The 20,307-nt window shown below is 43.0% G+C and overlaps 1 protein-coding gene across 1 annotated transcript in view; it reads right to left on the bottom strand.

The window, feature by feature from the left end:
* LOC144768685 (uncharacterized) overlaps positions 1–20,307 on the bottom strand; it is a 9,047,330-nt gene that overhangs the window by 6,008,853 nt on the left and 3,018,170 nt on the right. The window contains exons 17-18 of the mRNA XM_078652515.1: positions 12,367–12,405; positions 1,212–1,250 (exon numbers count right to left, since the gene is read on the bottom strand). Coding sequence (XP_078508641.1) covers positions 1,212–1,250; positions 12,367–12,405 — 78 coding nt within the window. The remainder of the gene's footprint in view (positions 1–1,211; positions 1,251–12,366; positions 12,406–20,307) is intronic.

Here is a 20,307-nt window from a genome sequence, read left to right as displayed (position 1 = left end):
ACCACCGAAAGTCAAGCAGGCATCGGAGTCAGTGGTGTCAAATACGGTGCAGTGGTAATGCAGCAAAGGGGAGTGCCACAGGAAAGTGCTGAGGCAGGAAGGGAGCAAATGGCGCAGAGGGTAGTCCCACAGGGGCAGTCGAAACGGCATTAAGGAAGAACATCGGATACTTTCATAGAGTAGGGAACTTCAGATAGGCCTCGAGGCACTGGCCATGATGGTGGGTCCTGTGGTAGGAAAGAAAGCAGTAATGGTCCAGAGTCTGCTGGTGCTGGTGGCATTGGGCCAGAAGAGGGAGAAATCTAAATCAACTCCACTTCAGAAGACGACTCAGTGGGGGTCAGAACCTTTAAAGGGATTTATATTTTTTACATTTGTCACTATCAGCATGTCTCTTCTTTTTATCCTTGTGTCTCAGCTCTCATTACGATTTCAAAGCCAGAGACCTCAGTGACCTCAAAGGGTTTGGAAGATTCTCTCAACCCGGTCGGTTGTCATCATTGACCATGGCTATAAAGAGTTTTACCTTCCTCTCTGTGATGGCCTTGGGGTGCATACTTTGACAATACTCACATGACCTGGAGTTGTGGTCTGAACCATGGAACCAAAGGCAGATGTTGTGAGGGCCAGTCATTGACATCTGACCCTCACAATCTCAGCAGGCCTTGAACCGTAATTGCCGTGGGAGGGGCCACTACACCTAAGAAGTTTTCACAGAAAATGTGGAAGAATTGCTGACAGGAATTTTGAAGAGCAAGCAACACACCTGCCCCAAAGGTGAGAAAAAAGGAACTGACGTCAGGTTAGCTGCATAGGTGTTCTTTGGCTCCAGTGACATCACAATGGTGTTTCTTCCAGTGCCATCTCATTGTGTGCTCCCCCTACCAGCGTAGAAGCTCTATTGGAAAGGTTTCCAGCTTCAGTGTGACACCTGGGCTATTCAAAAGGTGAGGAAGGTGAAGATAGTAGTATGCGGCAGAACTCAAATTTTAGGTAGACGAAAATCACTGTCAGGGTCTAATCAATCCGTGGCCTCCCCTTTGTGAAACCACTTTTTCTTGTTGATGGAAAGCTTAGGATTCTAAACCGACTCAACCACTGCCCTTTTAGAAACGATCATGTGTCAATGAAAATGCAGTTCTCTTATCGTGTCCATTCTATCCTTTACTCCTATGCTAAGTAATACATTTTTAAGCAGACAGACGTCTTACCTGATTGAGGTGCTACTTGAGCAGCATATCCAACCATTCCTAGCAAATAGAAAAAAAATTATTAATAAGTATTATATAAGGTACACCAACAATAAAAACAATCATAATGTCCTACTAACAAGTAAATTCTCAATAACAGAATGTACAGCATTGTTATGTAATCCCTATCTGTACAATGATTTTTAGGCAAGTCTTTAAAGCAAGTATTTGGGCAGTGACTGAGTGACGTTCTGTGACAATATTTTCGTTTATACCTAGTGACCCGAGTGTTCAGTTCAGTTCAATAACTTTATTCGGTTATGATTCATTGATAACCATAAAATTACAAAAAAATCACAGCCAGTTAAAAAAGGAGGAATACAATTATCATTTCCAATACAATGCAATAAGCTCATTACAATTTCATACAGGTATTGATTTCCGTGATATAAAAACATTTTTAAGAAAAGCCAAGATGGACGCAACAGTAAAAATATTATCTAACTTCTGGATAGCTAAAAAGGCAGGTCGACACTGTCTAAAATCCATATACTTTAAAATAGGCACAATCCATCTTTTCCTTGGAATTGTATAAAGTTTACAAAAGAACAAAATATGAATATCAGATTGTTTGGACAAATCATCGCATGGGCATTTAATCAGCTGCCTTGACCAGTCATTCATTGTAGGAAAACTTAGTAGCCTAAATAGGATATTAAATCTAAAATGTGTTAATAAAAACCTATCAAAGTCTCGCATCTGTAAAGTAATATATGGCTGGGTATCATTCCTAATCAAAATTAATTGTTTCTGCGTGGCATTTGACTCTCATTGACTCCAGAGCTGCGCTACTCTGTGCTCTGGGATGTGAATCAGGTTCTCAACCTTTTTCTGTCCTGGCAGCCTAACAGGTTACTCTCCAGGAAGGAGCTTTTAGCGAAGTTAGCTATGCTCCTGTGCCTGATATCTTGCAGGGGAGTATCAGACGTTCGTGCCCAGGATATCACCAGTAGGATGTTTACTCCCGATGGGGTGACTTTCACTCTGCTCAGACGTACGAAATGCCATTCCAGGATAATTTCCTATCTGGAGTTTCCCGACTCTCCGAAACTTTGTGTAGTTATATGCCTCAAGGCGTACGAAGAGATGACGGAAGAGTTCCGTTTCCCAGGAGAACGCCAACTCCTTATTGCGCTCCAGACACCTTTTAAAGCGGGTTCCTCGCCGAACATCGCTAGATGGGTTCGCTAGGTGATGCAGGAGGCTGGCATAAGTCTCCAGCACTTCGGGCGCATTCCACTCAAGGAGCTATGGCCTCTAAAGCTTTCGGCTTGGGTGCCCCCTTGGAGGATATTCTCAATGTGGCAGATTGGACCTCGGACTCCACCTTTAAGAGGAGGAGCCCGAGGTCCGAGGTGCTTAACATGGCTCATTTGGTTGTGGGCAAGCTTTAAACAAGCATAATCCTCGCCTCCAGTCCTGACATAGAATGAAAAATGTCCTAGCTAACGTAACTGAAATTTTCAATTCTATTAAGGACTCGGAGGCGAGGATTATCCCACCCTACACTCCAGGAGGAGAACCCTCCCCGTACTGCAGTAAGTACTACTTCAGTTTGGTTACATGTATCACTGTTACTGTGTAAAGGCTAACTGCTTCATGCTCTATTTGCAGGCCTTAGCAGTTTTATTCCTTCGGTAATGTGTCCCTGTCGCTTGCAGGTTCTGATGCTCACAAGCAGGACGCCTGAAGAGAATGGATGGGATGTCTTCGCGCTACAAAAGAGGAAGAGGGGACACTAGCAAAGGACTATGTTGGGCTAGGAAGCCCCTGATTGGACATTATTGCCCTAATCGGATTGGATGTTACTATGTGTTTGTTTTTTCTTGCTACCTTTCCCTTTGGTTCATGGGAAACATAGCCTCTGTTAATCTAAATTGCTGCTATTTGGAATAAAGTGAAGAAAGAAGGCATAATCCTCGCCTCCGAGTCATTAATAGAATTGAAACTTTCTGTAACGTTAGCTAGGACATTTTTCATTCAATGGTGAAGGGAACTATTATTGAAGGGTTGGGCTAACTTGCTTCATTCACTCCGTGTCATTAGAGACTTAGGACTCAATTTATAATCTGGAGGCCAGGCTGTCTTCTGCTAGGGTGACGGAGTAAAATACTCCATCACCCTGATGGAGGTCCCACCGACCAAATGTATAAATATTTGGTCAGGCCAGCGGACATTTAATGTATTGACAGGAGCCATAGTCAAAGAGATTTCCATCAATGCACTGTAACTTTGCTCTACGGCTCCGTCAAACATAATGACAAACTTAAAAACTTTTTATTTCCAAAAACAAAACCCAAAGTAGGATTTTCCTTTTGAAAATAAAAAAAAATAATGCACCCCTTGCCAGAGGAGTTGTCTTTCATGGTGAGGTAGGCATTTTGCAGTTTTCAGTGCACTAACCGCCAGGGATTTCCTGGCAGTGATGGACAGTGAAAACTGACCTGTGAGTCTGTCCATCTAAATTAGGTGGGTGGGCATACAGGTCAACCTCCAGTGGCGCTTACTCCGAAGGGCCATCGGAGGAGAGTAACCAAGTAGCCTCCACCATGATTAAATCAAAGGTCCGCCTGCATTTAAATTGGGCGGACAGACCATTATCTTGGCCGAAAGGGTACTTCATCACCGTTGCAACAGAGTACTATTTCCACCAACATATAAATCGGCCCCTTAGCTCAAAGTGGGGGGGGGGTTCTTTTTCTGGCTACTACCTTGTTGTTATCCAAGGAACCCCAAAATAAGCTTTCTCACACTGTGGATATTTAGTGGGACATTAGGTGTTCTGTGGCTCTGGTATAAGGTAGCCATCCCAAGAATATTGTGGCATCTAGACATTATGTTGACCTTTCTTGGCATACTGTAAATATTGTGGAGCAAACGTCGATAGAGCCTTGTGAATGGATTTATGTTAAACAAACTAAGTAATAATTGTTAGCAGACTTTAGGTGTCTGTTTGGTGTGGCGAAAGCAGGAGAGAAAAATAGAGTGGACAAGAGGAGAAGAAAGGAGAATGAGACAGTAGGAGGATAAATCAAACAGTGGCAAACAGGTTGAGTATGCTGGGCCTGATGGGCAGGGCAAAAGTGGAAGAGTTATATAACTATGTTTACACACTGACATACAGAGTCGTCAACTGCAGGCAACAAACTTACAAGACTACTTACAATCACACAATACTGGTTCGATCATGCAGAATAGATCAGGCACATAGAGGGCTGGGGACAGATGGACAAAAAGAGAGAAGGACAGAAGTATAGATGTAGATTTCATGTGCAGTCAACATTCAGACACTTTGGTGATGAAGGTAACGAGTTTTCAGGTGGATACGCTATCTGCAGGTGATTCCTCCCCTTTTAAAAAATCCCTGGTGCCAGACTCGATACTTACACCTTTACAATAGCTTTTTCACAACAGTACACGAGTCAGGCTATAAGGCAGCACCAGAAGCAAAGTCATTGTGAAGTAACTAGAGTCATAATGCTCTGATGTCCGTTTCCCATCCATTTTTTTCTGTGCAAGGGCAATAAAGGCATCAGCTCTGCAGAGGTTTGGAGAACCACAACAATATTGAACCTTGTTACCATCGCTTCGAACCATACTTCAAGATGGTGAGGATATATGACTGGTAAGGAATCTCCAGGTGGATAGGGTACCCATCAGAAAGATTGCTACCAAAGGAAAATAATTTTTTCTTCAAATGTATACTTCTACCCGCAGATTCTTCGCCTTCTAAATAGATTACCGAGTAGTAAATCACACGAGCAGAACTTGAAGGGATGGTCAGACACGGAAGTCATGGTGGACAGAACAAGCGAAATGGCTATCCAGCTGTAACTTCAAATCAGAGTGGTAGTGCTTAGCAAAATTATGAAGAGGCAGCAATGTTGCTGCCCTGCCGGTCTCAGCGACATGAATTCCCTTCGCAATACTCAGGTGGAAGATTAGCCCTGGTGAAATGCGGCCTGATGCCCTCAGGTGTTGCTTTTCATGCTAGAGCATAACACATTTTAATACATAGGATGAGCCACCCCAAAAGATTCTCTTTTTAACACCTTATCCCTTTCTGTTAACTACATACCAAACATAGATCTGGTCAGCGACCCTGAAATCATTTGTGTGGTCAATATAAACACTAACTACAATTGTGAGATCCAGCCTGTGTAACCTCTCCTCCTCCTTGAAGGAATGGGGAGAGATGGAAAAGAAAAAAGGGTATTGTACTGACCAAGATGAAATGGCATCACTATCTTGAGAAGAAAGCAGCTCTGGTTCAAACAACCAACTTATCAGTCAAGTAAAAGCCTGTTGGAGTTTACAGCCTCTGCCTTGCCCATGGCCCATATTCTGCCAAAGCATCAGGTTTTGTGGTTGCTTCTGGTGGGTGCTGTGGCTGATGTTGGTGAGAAATTGCATCCACATTCAAAACCTAAAAGTGTCCAAAACTAATGGCAATGATGTTGGGGATTGTAGGATTAAAGAGGGGGCCGTCGTGCTACTGTTCTCAAAATGTTCTATGGCTGGAAAAAAACTCTAGACTCTCGGGTGACAGACGTATGGATAAGAAACCTGTGTCACCTGGTGCAGGTTAATTGAGTCTATCTATTGTCCAACTCAATGCTGGTTAGGAAGAGGGCATATACCAAGCCGCAAAAACGTAATTCCGCCGGGCAACATTAAAAGGTCTAAGATACATCGGATAGCTGAGCAAAAGGGTGGAGTACCTCTGTCAATATATTTGCTTTCGTTCCCACTGAGGGAAGTGCAAGTTCCAAGTCCTCAGCCTTCTTCTTGCCTACAGTGTGCTAGAGAGCACTTCTGGAGGAGAATGTCATGAATGATTTAACATCCCGAATTCATGGGATGGGTCAATGCCACAATCTTTCCCAAGGTCCTGGAATTCGATTAGAAGTTGGTGGCAGATATTGAGATATCTCACCCAGGTCATCAGTTCTTGACACATGCAGTAGGTTGGAATCACTGCAAAACAATACATGTATCTACCAGTTGTACAACCCATTTGCCTGCTTCTCTCTATTCTGATGCTACTCCATGAGGCATTGTGCCTCCCTCCAGAATTTGTTAGGCATCCTTGTGGGCTCAGGAGGGTGAGGTTTTGCCTTGGGAAGCTCTTTCTTCAGGCTCATCATCGCAGGTGCTGAAGCCATTACCACCGAAAGTCAAGCAGGCATCGGAGTCAGTGGTGTCAAAGACGGTGCCGTGGTAGTGAAGCAAAGGGTAGTGCCACAGGAAAGTGCTGAGGCAGGAAGGGAGCAAATGGCGCAGAGGGGAGTCCCACAGCGGCAGTCGAAACAGCATTAAGGAAGAACATCGGATACTTTCATAGAGTAGGGAACTTCAGAAAGGCCTCGGGGCACTGGCCCTGATGGTGGGTCCTGTGGTAGGAAAGAAAGCAGTAATGGTCCAGGGTCTGCTGGTGCTGGTGGCATTGGGTCAGAAGAGGGAGAAATCTAAATCAACTCTAGTTCAGAAGACGACTCAGTGGGGGTCGAAACCATTGAAGGGATTTATATTTTTTACATTTGTCACTGTCAGCATGTCTCTTCTTTTTTTCCTTGTGTCTCAGCTCTCATTACGATTTCAAAGCCAGAGACCTCAGTGACCTCAAAGGATTTGGAAGATTCCCTCAACCCGGTCGGTTGTCATCATTGACCATGGTGTGAAAGTGTCAGGCTATGGAGGCAGCAGGAGCAGCAGTGTGAATTTCCATTTAAATAAAACGTTTTTCAGTAATCCTTTAATTAAAGTAAAGGTGCAACCTGAGAAGAGAAGAGAATTGCTGGTTGGGAGCTCTCGGCTCTCATTGGGAAATCGGCACCTTTTGGGACTTCGATTCGTGAATTTTTCACTGGATGTTTTCGAGGCTTTCATGGGTTGATTGAGAGCCTCAGGACCCTGCCCTACGAACAGCTAGCATTTCGAACTGGTTCTCTGCCTTATTTAGTCATTTTTACCTGCCGGTAAAATGCAAGTTTAGAGTTCTTCCTGCATTTTTGTAGTAGCTCCACGTCGTTATGTGGAGTTCGGGTTAAAACGCAAGTAGCTGTGTTTTTATCGCGTTTTCCCTTGGTTTCTTCTGCTTTAGTTATAGTGGCCACTATAAAAAGAAGAAAGTGGGGTTGAACACATTTTGCATCATCTCTAAGAGGGGTTTTTCTTTGAAATCAAGAGTTCTTTCCCCTGGATCCTGACAAAGCTTTGTTATGGAAGTCAGTTGCATGATGGGACATTGAGTACAGTCAAGAATCTTAAAGGGAATATCAGGGACTTTATGCTCAGCGCGAGTGTGATTGCGCTTTCAGCATAATTCCTGGCGCGATTTTAAAAAACATCCTGTTTTGTCATTTCATTTTAATTATTTTGACTTTTCCCCTGCTTTTAGCCTGTCCATTCCGCATACACGCATTATAATAGTTTACTTCACCGCTCTTTAAGCGGGTCCCCTCCCTTGCACTACCGAATCTGATTCAGCGGCCTTATTGGGGGAAGAATGGGACGCGGCGATTGAGGCTGCTGGCGTGTCACGGCGCTGCAGTTCGTTTTAGATTTCTTTCGTTAGCTGATTACTAGCTGCATTGTTTTTAATCTCTGAAACTGTTACCCAGCGCTAACGCGCATTTGTGCATTTATATTTTATAAACTATTGGGTTGGGGCTTGTCTTACCTGTCTCCTCTGCTCTGGACCCCGTTCCGCCCCGGCATTGTGCCGTTTGTGCGGAGGGTCGTAACATCGAGCACCACTTCCTGCCCTACCCCATTTCCGCCCTGCTTCTCCCTCGCGCAGGTCAGCGGTCTAGTGGCTGCTGCCCTGAGCTTATATTTAGCGCATCATTTCTGACACAATTTAACTAGCGCGGCGATTGAGGCTGCTGGCGTGTCACGGCGCTGTAGTTCGTTTTAAATTCTTTTCGACAGCTGATTACTAGCTGCACTGTTTTAATCTCTGAAACTGTTACCCAGCGCTAACGCGCATTTGTGCTTTTGTATTTTATAAACTATTGGGCTGGGGCTTGTCTTACCTGTCTCCTCTGCTCTGAACCCCGTTCCGCCCCGGCATTGTGCCGTTTGTGCGGAGGGTCGCAACATCGAGCACCACTTCTTGCCCTACCCCACTTCTGCCCTGCCTCCCTCTCGCGCAGGTCAGCGGTCTAGTGGCTCACTTCCCTTTTGGATAAAATGGCGACCTGGTGGAAGCGCAGCGGGAGCGCCGACTTCGCGCCAAAATTGCGCCAAAGTCGAGCCCGTCTGCGCCCGCCCGCGGCCGACCGGGGCTAGGGGCACCCCACTCTGGTCAGCTGATTAGAAACACTCCATCACAGCTTTGCTCCTACTGGACCCCTGGTACCATTCCTCTCACTTTATTCAATCGTGTGACCTCCCTTGGTTTGTTTACTTCGTCTCTTTGTTCTACTCCGCAGATTGTTAACCAGTTGACACTTTTGCCTTCTACCCTACCCCCCACCCCACCCCCTTCCTTCAATCCTCAAATACCGGTATTTAACATCTCGGCTGCCCTACTTAACACCCGGTCAGCTGTTCAACATCAGTACGAGTTATTTGATTATATTGACACGCATGAACCTGATCTGTTGTTTTTAACCGAGACCTGGTTCAGAGCGGACTCCCTGCCCAATGTTCTAGCTGCATTGCCCCCTTCACATTCTGCCATCCGAGCGGATCGGCCTAAGGGCAAGACGGGCGGAGGAGTAGCCTTGATAGCTCGTGCTGACTTGCACTTTCAGATCCTTCCCTCTCCTATAATCCCTGAAGTTGACTACTTGGTAGCGCGCTCGACCTCATACCAAACCCCTTTGACCTGCGTCCTTGTCTACCGCCCCCCTCAACTCACTTCATCTTTTATTCCTAGTTTTCAAGATCTCCTGGCTACTCTGGCGATAAATAATTCGTCAGTCTTAGTCTTAGGGGACTTTAATTATTGGCCCCGCCGAAACCTCTTACTCCAAGGATTTCACTGACCTCATGATTAGCCTCAACTTTGTACCTCACATTCATAGCCCCACTCATATTCATGGTCATGCACTGGACCAAATTTGGGCCCTAAATGTCCCTACAACGCCCCCCACCATCTCTCCCTGCCCTTGGTCGGACCATTCTCTCATTTCCTTTTCCCTTGCACTATCCCCTGAGGTTAAGCCCCCGCTCCCCAAGAACACCTGGATCAGGAAATGGGGCAAAGCCGATATGCCGTCCCTCTGCTCGTCCTTGTCCGAGTCCAGCCCTGACCTCTCAGGCCTTGCAGCCTCAGACCAATTGGAATCCATCAATAATTGTCTGATTCAATCGGGCGACGAATTCGCTCCCCTGAGGCGGATTACGGTTAAGCGAGCCCACGCAGCTAATAGGTGGTTCCACTCTGACCTTAAGGTGAAAAAACTAGCTGCACGGAGAGCTGAGAGAGCTTGGAGGAGAGCCTATAGCCCTTTACTGAAATCCGCATACCATTCTGCCTTACAGACTTACAAAAAAGGCATTCTTGAGGCTAAGACAGAATACTACTCAGGAAGGATTTTAGCGGCAGAGTCCCAATCCAAAGAGATCTTTGCTGCTGTCCATGAACTGGCAGCATCCGATAGAGTTACGACAACAGTCCCTCCCTCTCAACATCTCTGCGATTCGCTAAATGAATTTTTCATCGAGAAGGTCGCACAGATAAAAATTAATATACCACCTCCTTCGCTAACCTTTGTTAACCTGCCCCCTTCCCCCTCTACTTCCAAACTAGCTAGCATTCCCCTGCTGACCAAGGACTCACTCCTCCCTCTGCTTCGACGGGTGAAGTCGGGCTCCCCCTTGGATTTTGGTCCCGCCAATGTTTTAAGAGAGATCTTCTCTGCCTGTCCTACCCCCCCCCCCCTCACGTTTCTTAACGACTCACTAAGCAATGGTGTGGTTCCCTCCGCTCACAAATCAGCAGTCAGCAGTCATCATCCCGATCTTAAAAAAAACTGGCGCTGATCCCTTGTCCCCAGCTAATTACCGCCCCATCTCCCTCCTGCCCTATTTGGGAAAGGTCTTAGAAACCCACGTCACGAGTACCCTGAGCACTTATGTGGAGGCAAATCATTGCCTCTCCCCTTGCCAGGCCGGCTTCCGACCTCTACACTCCACAGAGAAGGTAGTGATCTCAGTGATGGATGGACTCTGCGAGGGTATTGACATCAACCTCCCGCAAGCCCTTGTTCTCTTGGACCTGTCCGCCGCTTTTGACACGGTGGATCATTCCATTCTTCTCACTCGTGTCAGGGCGGCGGGCATAGAGGGCTCTGCCCTCTCCTGGCTCAATTCCTTCTTGTGTGACAGGGCACAGGCTGTTCATCTCGCTGGTTTTACTGCCTCCTCACGAAAGGTGGAGTGCGGCGTCCCTCAGGGCTCTTCCTTATCCCCTCTTTTGTTTAATTTATACATCTATCCCCCTCATTTTTTCGGTGTTTAATTACGCCGATGACCTCCAGCTTATCTTTAATCTCTCTCACTCCCCCTCCTCTGTTCAGAATTTTCAAACCGTTATGTTATTCATCCAAGATTGGATGAACTGCAACCACCTTAAACTCAACCCTGACAAGACAGACCTGGTCTTGACAGGAGGTGGTTGCAGCCCCTGGTCCCCCTCGTTTTGACCCCCTTCACTTGGTGTCCCCCCCCTCCCGGTTTCTAAAGTTAAAACCCTTGGGATCTTTCTCAATTCCCAACTATCTGTAAACCCCCAGGTCAGTTTGGTGGTTTTCTCTTGCTTTTTTTCCCTCCGGATAATTAGGAAGATATCTCGCTTCTTCTCCCTCCCGGCACTGAAAATAATTGTGATGGCAATGGTGCTCTCGCGCCTTGATTATGGGAACATAATCTATAACGGCGCACCGGCCTATGCCATACACCGATTGCAGCTAGTGCAAAATCAGGCTGCCCGCCTGATCCATGGGCTGCCCAAATTCCATCAAGCAACCCCACTGCTGAAATCATTGCACTGGCTACCTGTGAGGGAGCGGGCCTTATTTAAACTAGGTTGCCTCACCTTCCAGGCTAGGATGGGCACTGCCCCCGAGTTTATATGCTCAGCCATCAAACCCTACCTGCCGGGCAGAGAACTCCGCTCTACCCACATGGCACTCCTGGTCACACCTCGCTTTAAGAAGAAGAAAGCAGGTGGGGCGAAATTTGCGGTCCTTGCACCTGTCTTCTGGAACTCCCTCCCCATGACACTCAGATCCGCAACCTCCTATTTGGAGTTCCGGAAGAATCTAAAAACCTTCCTTTTTTCCAGAGCTTTTGCTGCCTAACCTGCCCCTCTTGCTGCTGTTGCTAGTAGTAGCTCCTACAGCGCCATGTAACCGCTGGGTATAAGCGCGCTAAATAAATGTTTTTAAATTCAAATTCATGGCTATAAAGAGTTTTACCTTCCTCTCTGTGATGGCCTTGGGGTGCATACTTTGACAATACTCACATGACCTGGAGTTGTGGTCTGAACCACGGAACCAAAGGCAGATGTTGTGAGGGCCAGTCATTGACATCTGACCCTCACAATCTCAGCAGGCCTTGAACCGTAATTGCCGTGGGAGGGGGCACTACACCTAAAAAGTTTTCACAGAAAATGTGGAAGAATTGCTGACAGGAATTTTGAAGAGCAAGCAACACACCTGCCCCAAAGGTGAAGAAAAAAGGAGCTGACGTCAGGGTAGCTGCATAGGTGTTCTTTGGCTCCAGTGACATCACGATGGCGTTTCGTCCAGTGCCATCTCATTGTGTGCTCCCCCTACCAGCGTAGAAGCTCTATTGGAAAGGTTTCCAGCTTCAGTGTGACACCTGGGCTACTCAAAAGGTGAGGAAGGTGAAGATAGTAGTATGCGGCAGAACTCAAATTTTAGGTAGACGAAAATCACTGTCAGGGTCTAATCAATCCGTGGCCTCCCCTTTGTGAAACCACTTTTTCTTGCTGATGGAATGCTTAGGATTCTAAACCGACTCAATCACTGCCCTTTTAGGAACGATCATGTGTCAATGAAAATGCAGTTCTCTTATCGTGTCCATTCTATCCTTTACTCCTATGGTTAGTAATACATTTTTAAGCAGACAGACGTCCTACCTGTTTGAGGTGCTACTTGAGCAGCATATCCAACCATTCCTAGCAAATAGAAAAAAAATGATTAATAAGTATTATATAAGGTACACCAACAATAAAAAAAATCATAATGTCCTACTAACAAGTAAATTCTCAATAACAGAATGTACAGCACTGTTATGTAATCCCTAGCTGTACAATGATTTTTAGGCAAGTCTTTAACGCAAGTATTTGGGCAGTGACTGAGTGATGTTCTTTGACAATATTTTCGTTTATACCTAGTGACCCGAGTGTTCAGTTCAGTTCAATAACTTTATTCGGTTATGATTCATAGATACCCATAAAAGTACAAAAAAATCACAGCCAGTTAAAAAAGGAGGAATAAAATCATCATTTCCAATACAATGCAATACGCTCATTACAATTTCATACAGGTATTGATTTCTGTGATATAAAAACATTTTTAAGAAAAGCTGAGATGGACGCAACAGTAAAAATATTATCTAACTTCTGGATAGCTAAGAAGGCAGGTCGACACTGTCTAAAATCCATATACTTTAAAATAGGCACAATCCATCTTTTCCTTGGAATTGTATAAAGTTTACAAAAGAACAAAATATGAATATCAGATTGGTTGGACAAATCATCGCATGGGCATTTAATCAGTTGCTTTGACCAGTCATTCATTGTAGGAAAACTTAGTATCCTAAATAGGATATTAAATCTAAAATGTGTTAATAAAAACCTATCAAAGTCTCGCATCTGTAAAGTAACATATGGTTGGGTATCATTCCTAATCAAAATTAATTGATGAGAAACCACTGATATTTTGGTAAATTCCACCTTGTTTCTAACATCCTCTGGGTGGGTCATACAAAGTTTTTTCAATACTTTCCTAGGGATCTGGTACAATAATGAAGGTTATTCATAGTAGACTAATTGACCTATTTGTATAAGGAATAATTTTATATATTGTAACCATTTCATCTTATAAGCGTTATCAAGGCTTATTGCATCCCTTAAAATGAAACGGTTAAAAGAACACTCCTCTGTGGTACACACCCTATGCCACAGGAGAATTGGTTGTACCTTGATGACATCCTCTAGGTATGGCAATCCGAGTTCGGCATGGCAATTAAGGGTGGACACACTATCTGGCACAGATAAAAGAAGTCTCAGGAAACTATTTTCGGTCACCTGCAACGATTTCATATTGACATGTCCCCATATACCCGCCCCATATATAGCGATTGCTACACAGGTTGCATTATAAATGCATAACAGTTCTTTGATAGGTTTTCTCCCCATTTTCCTACTAAAAGTTGTCAAAGCCATAATAGACTTGGAGAACAACAATCCCCTTGTTTTTTCGGCGGTCTTCCAGAGACCAGATTGGTCAAACAAAATGCCCAAACACGGAAAAGTTTGAATAAAATCCAAAGGTTTAGAATCAATGTACATAGTTTTCTTTATTTTATCTGCACCTGAACCGCAGTTCATGCAGAAAGTTTTAGTATAGTTGATTTTTAAGTCCAATTTGGTCATAAAATTTGTAAAGGACATTACCATCTTTTGCATTGCCTGAGGAGTCCTAGCCATCAATACCGCATCGTCTGCATATAATAATGCGGGTATTGAACGATTTGATGCCAAAGGCATATCCCGACATTCATGCAGTAACACTATTTCTAAATCATTGATATAGATGGTAAATAAAAAAGGGGCAAGGACACATTCTTGCCGGACTCCTCTAGCTATCTTAAATGTCTTAGTACACTCACCATTCTTACCAAATCTTATAGAAGCCTTTGCCCCTTGGTAAAGATTCCTAAGGAATATAATTATATTTTCCTCGACCCCCAAACGTTCCAAGATCAGCCATAACTTGCTATGGGTAACACAATCGAAGACGGATGACAAATCCACAAAAGTTAAAAAACATCCGACTGCCCTTAGCTTTTGTATACTTCTCTAAAAGAATATACAAGTTCAGACCCTGATCGACTGTGCCGAGGCCTTTCCTGAAACCGTATTTGAGGTCACTGATTATGGCATGCTCGTCAGCCCATGTTTGTAGCCTATTTAAAATCCCTCTACCCAGGATTTTGATGGTTGAGTCTAGTAAAGATATGGGGCGATAGCACGCGCAACTAGTTCTATCACCCTTTTTAAAAATAGGTATAATAATAGACTCAAACCAAGTCAATACCAAGCCATCTGAGCAGGTAGCATTAAAGAGTTGTGTGAGGAGTGGGGCCCATAAATCAATATTATTCTTCAAGAGGTCAACCGGTATCCCATCAGGGCCCGGCACCTTTACCTCCCAAGCTAGCTTTGATGCCCAATATCACTTCCTCAAGAGTGATATTCATGATAATTGTATTGTTATAGGGCATGATCACTTCCTCCTCTATATTCTCACTAGGATTTTGCCCTACCGGAGATGGTACACTATATAATGTTTCAAAAAACCTGACCAATTCGGTATCGGCAATGGCTATGTCTATCCTCGCCTTAGAGTTAACATTAAAAAACGGGGCGTTTACTGCCTTCCAGAAGGCCGCCAAATCTCGGCTTTGAGAGGCCTCACAGAGTGAGTCCCAAGCTTCCTTTTTCAGGACATTCTTTCTCTTTTTTAGGGTTCCCTTGTATACCTTACGTAGGTCTCTAATTAGGGTCCTATCTTTATCGGTTTTGCTTAAAGCATGCTTAAGGTTGGAACAAGCCTTAGTACAGGCTGTGTCGAACCAGCTGGTTAGTTTTTCTTTTGGGTTTTTGACTTCTACCCACAGCTTGGCCTTAATTTGTGAGGGGATTATCTTAAAATTTGTAATTATTTCCAAATTTTCAGCTGTCTCATTCAGGCAAACATTAAAACTATTTTCACATTTCCTAATTAAGTGACGTAGGAATTCCTCTGGGACTACATTTAACCATTTTAGCGAATACCCATTTTGTCTTTTTTAAGGCGATATTACCCAAATACTGCCCATGTGTACGGTCACGTTCCAGACAAAAATGAGGATTTTGTACTTCGACACATATAGGAAAATGGTCACTTAAGGAATTATCCAACGTTTGGAAATGTAATACATTTTCGCTGTAGCTCGAAGATATCAATATAAAATTAATTATTGAAAACACTGCTCTACCATTAAATGTGGGAGAGAATGGAATCACGGGTTGGCACATTTTATTGGCGAAACCCAAGTCACATGAGAAAATAATGTAATTTAAAAGGTCCCCACAAACAGTGTGGTCAAAATGCAATAGGTCCGTTTCCCTATCTAGCATTAGGCCACAAGTCCCTGTTCGCCTCTTTTGCATAATTGACAGTTGAAATCGCCACCCCAAACGACCACAGTCTCTTTGGCTTTCCCACCACGCAAAAAAGTAATATCTATTTTTAAAATTTTTTAAGTTAATTCGATGTCATCCAAAGGAACATTGTAATAAAAATTCACGATAATCAACAACAACTTTTTATTAATATGTATCCTAACCATATGATAAAATCTATTATTCCGTGGAATCTCTATTTTGTCACATTTAAAAAGGTTAGAAACATAAGTACAGAACCCTCCTTTAGCTCTGCCATGTACAGAGCCTATAGCTGGCGAAAATATGGTTTTGAAACCGCACAAGTGATGTGCTTCTGCAGCCCAGGTCTCCTGTAGACAAACTACGTCATATTCATTAATTAACGTTACCCATATATGATTGCTTGTCTTGGATCTTAGACCTGCGACATTCCAGAACATAATGGACCAGTAACTCTTATTCAACTTGTAATCCTCATTTCGTACAGTCGCCACACCCTTGACTGCAAACTGAGTACATATATCGGAATTATACATTCCAACATCTTCGTTTGATAGTTCACCTAGTATTCCAGGGTTCGGTGGCACAGTACTTTCCCCGGGAGCCACTGAACGAGAGATTGCTCTCACTATATTATCATTGACCACTGGAATCTCATTTATTCAGTCCTCCATATATTTAACATTGCCCTTAACTTTACACAGTCAGTCAACACATTCGAGCCCAGAGAACACTTCAAAACGATTAGCTGTTGGAATGTTAAACTGATTTTCGAAGAGAGTCCTAGGACCTCCTCTCCTTCTATCATGGGCTATGGTGCCCAACCAGACAGGTAGACAAGCAGGATAAAAATAACTTAAATCAAGAGTATAGATGCCTCCAGTTTCTCTTTGGTTATGAAAATCACATATATACTGAGCTACCCTACTGTCCCTGAAATTAACGATAATACAGTCCCTGTCCATTTCCTTCCTTCTGTGACCCACCCAGCTCACTCTACGCACGTTTAGGATTTCTCCATGTAGATCCGGTCAGAGGGGTCTATTTTTATTTAACCAGAATGTTACCTTATTTTTTAATTCATGGTAGGTTTTTGCCTTGTGATTCCCTAACTTCGGGACCCCAGAAAGAACAACTACATATGGATATGAGTCCGGAGGAAGATCTATTCTCAGGGAACTACCTTTATCAGTTCCAATTTGAACTGTGTCTTTAACTCGCATTGTATTTTTATCTGTCTGTTCCACTTCCCCCGTTCCGTTTCCAATCCCCTTACCATTTCCTTCTAGTCGCCCCCTCTCCCGTGGACCGTTGAACTACCCACTGGATTGATATTGCCTTGTGCCATGACATTGGATGGCGGTGCTGAATTACTTGGAGCTATAATCGGACTCCCACTTGGTCTACTTATAAACTCATCTGTATTTGTAACTTCTGTTACTCGTCGAGTTAAGCTAGAATCCAGACATTTTTTCAATAACACAGAGTTTGCCTGGGTAACTTGTTCAAGCAACACCAACTTCTCACTAATTTGTTTAAATCTCTCTATCAATGGTAACATTAGTGATTTAACCAGTTGTTCTATTTTCGCCAACAGTCCCTCCGTGCTTCGATTCATAAACTTAGAATGGTCTACCGCTTTAACAGGGGGTGACTTTGATGAATGAATAGTACGCGGAGAAGATGACACATTAGTGACATCCACTGTTGGTTTAATCAGTGCCTTGGTTGTTTTGTTACTTTAGTCTTCTTTCTACAACCACCCTTTTGTATGCCCCCTCCTTGTTTCCTCTTTACTATCTGTTTAGACAGTTGGGGGTTAACATTGAGACTAGATGCAAACCTGGTGGAAATACACAATCCAGAAACGTTCAATGTATTATCTGTAGAGGAGTCACTTAATACAGCGAGAGCACTAGTTTCCTGAGTATCTGGCTGACTTGATCGCTCTTGCAGATGTTGACTATTTCCATCTAACAGATTAATGTCAGGGTGCAGAGTAGGAGCAATCACTTGATTTGGAGAGGGCACCAATGCTAAACCTCCCAGCGAGGATCGTCTTATATACATAGGTTCCAAGGACAAGCGGCCTCCAGTCAAAGCAATTTCATGTTCAGGGACCGAAGTGGCTCTAGTTATAAACTGGTCCAAAGTCCCAGTAACACCCCCTCCTGTCGCTCCATTTAAAGCCTTTCTGCCTCTCCCAACTCTTGACGCCATTGCTCTTACTAATCACAAAGTTGTTCCCTAACAAGGCAAGAAAACACTCAATAAATCAACAAAATGGTAGACGAATTTTAAATTTTAAAGTGATTACAATGTACGGGGGGTGGCCCAGTCCAGTCAAGTCTTAAACGTTTATGATTAAAACCATCCTCCTTAAATAAGTAAAATACCTTTTCTAACGGGATGAGAATTAAAAATCGGATGGTGGCGTTAAAACCGTCATTTAAATTAGGACCACTAAGAAACGGCAAGAGGGTGTAATAATAGCACAGCAGAAAAGGGGAAATTTCCGAATAACAATCTTAGGGTACTTTACCCAGTGTTGAGGACTTGACAACAGAACAAATGGCTTTTGTTAAAAGAATAAAGTACAAGCCAATCGAACTATGAGAACCCATTCTAAGATGGCCGCCAAGTAAATACACCAACTTCCCAGAGCGCATTCAATACAATAAATACTGATTGAGGAAAATAATAGCCCATCAGAAAGGGACATACTCTTGAAAAACAGCTTGAGGGCAGGTTAGGCAGTGTTTAGTATTAGACAAGAGAACGAATGGCGTTTAAGTCAAAAGAATAAATCACAAGCGTATCGAAGAATAGGTAAGCCATTCCAAGATGGCCGCCAGGAAAACAAACCAACCTCCTAGAGCACCCCCAATATAACAAAAACTGATCGAGGGAAATATAAACAACCCTCGATGTTCATTTGATTTCAAATGATTTTTTGATAAATAGAGGTTTGCTAATAATCATGAGCGATTGAACCTATCGTAATAAATACAAATCGGACAATATAACATCCGGTGATTTCCTTTTAGTATAAATGATGGCTAGCAATTTAACTGCTTAAATAAATGATCAGAAGTTAAACAGTACGAAAATAAATTAATGAACATGAAGCTACTAATCAATATAAGGTAAAAAAGAAGTGAATGCCATGAACATTGTGATCGGCTTAGACATTCTAAGATGGCCGCCACGTAATCACCACATTTGAGATTGAGCAATTTTCCAAGTCTCAGCTGCTCACAATTAGTGGCCAATTAAACAATTTGGGCCCCTATATAAGACAGGTTAAATGAAAGGCACACTCTACTGCAGCCAGAGAACTGAACAGGACGGCCCGTGATGTTACTCCATAACGCAAGAATACCTCAAGTAAGTGAGTAAGGGACAAAATTACTGGACAAACTAGTAGTAGAGACCTTTAATTACTCTTAAATTACAATAAATATATTGTCCCCTCCTCAGATTTAAGTGAGGTGCTCCACAAAGAACCTACGAATTTACCAAGTGGATGTTTTTTTTTCAAGAAAGACCAGAGTTTTTATTGCAAGGTAAGGGAATGTAGTTTGTGACAAAAGAGGGTCGGATTAATTGAAGTCCAATAATAAAATAGGCCAATATAATGTGTTTATTCCTTGTAGTTAAATCAAAGAACTGACGGCCGTCCTGAATATATACCTCCTCATAACAATGAGGTAAGATCTTAAAAAACACCCCTACTAAACCTAAACGCCTAGACTAATAATTCGCAAGCATTTAACAATAACTGTTTTCAAACAAATGTGTTTGTTTAATAGATTTCACAGCGCATTAATTGATGGAAGGTGCACTCTGTGAGAATCCTAATCTTAAATACAGGTACTTATTATTTTCGAAACCAGTTAAGATCAACGGTGCGATAATTTATAGATAGTGGGATTGTGATACAAATGTTGGGGTTTGATTCATTCCTAATAGTTGGCGACAATCCACTTCAATCTACCAGGAGGCAAAGTGATAAGAACCTGCCTGTGTAAGCACAAAACAAATTTCATGGTAAGCCTTTGAGAAGCATAGTGGCAACCTAAATCAGAACACCAATAAGATTCTATAAAATTCTATGGTTTCTTATCCCAACAGCTATTGTAATCGTGGCTAAGGAAAACTGTAAGGAGGGAAACACGGAATAACAGAAACAAGAAAGTTCCTAAACGAGAGGAGATAAGCAAATAAATTCAGACTCTAGGTACCAACAGAGATCTTAGTCTCATAAATAACAGCAAAATCTTAAAATGATTTGCGCATGTTTTAACTCATTCCTTTCCCATTACAGAACATATTGAACCAACTGCATAAATCTGTCTACACAGCCAATTGAATAAAGCTGGTAGCAAAGTAACCAATATAGGTAGGTTTTATATCAAGATTCTCAGGATATATAGCTTTCTATCCTGGGAGTAATATAAAAAAAGGGGAAAAATAAGAGTTTTCAGATTAATAAATAATGTATGTTGTGACATGTACATTGTATACAATGTAGAATCACCATTAGGAAATGTTTAGACCTGTCAACAGTGTTGGAAGCAGAAAATAATGTATGCTTTAAAACAAATGAGAATGTTCTTTTTGAACCAAATGTTATCCATTCAT

The sequence above is a fragment of the Lissotriton helveticus genome, chromosome 7 (assembly GCF_964261635.1).
Source record: "Lissotriton helveticus chromosome 7, aLisHel1.1, whole genome shotgun sequence".
Classification (NCBI taxonomy): domain Eukaryota; kingdom Metazoa; phylum Chordata; class Amphibia; order Caudata; family Salamandridae; genus Lissotriton; species Lissotriton helveticus.
The sequence above is the reverse complement of the archived record's forward strand: the minus strand, read 5'-3'. Positions and strand labels throughout refer to the sequence as shown.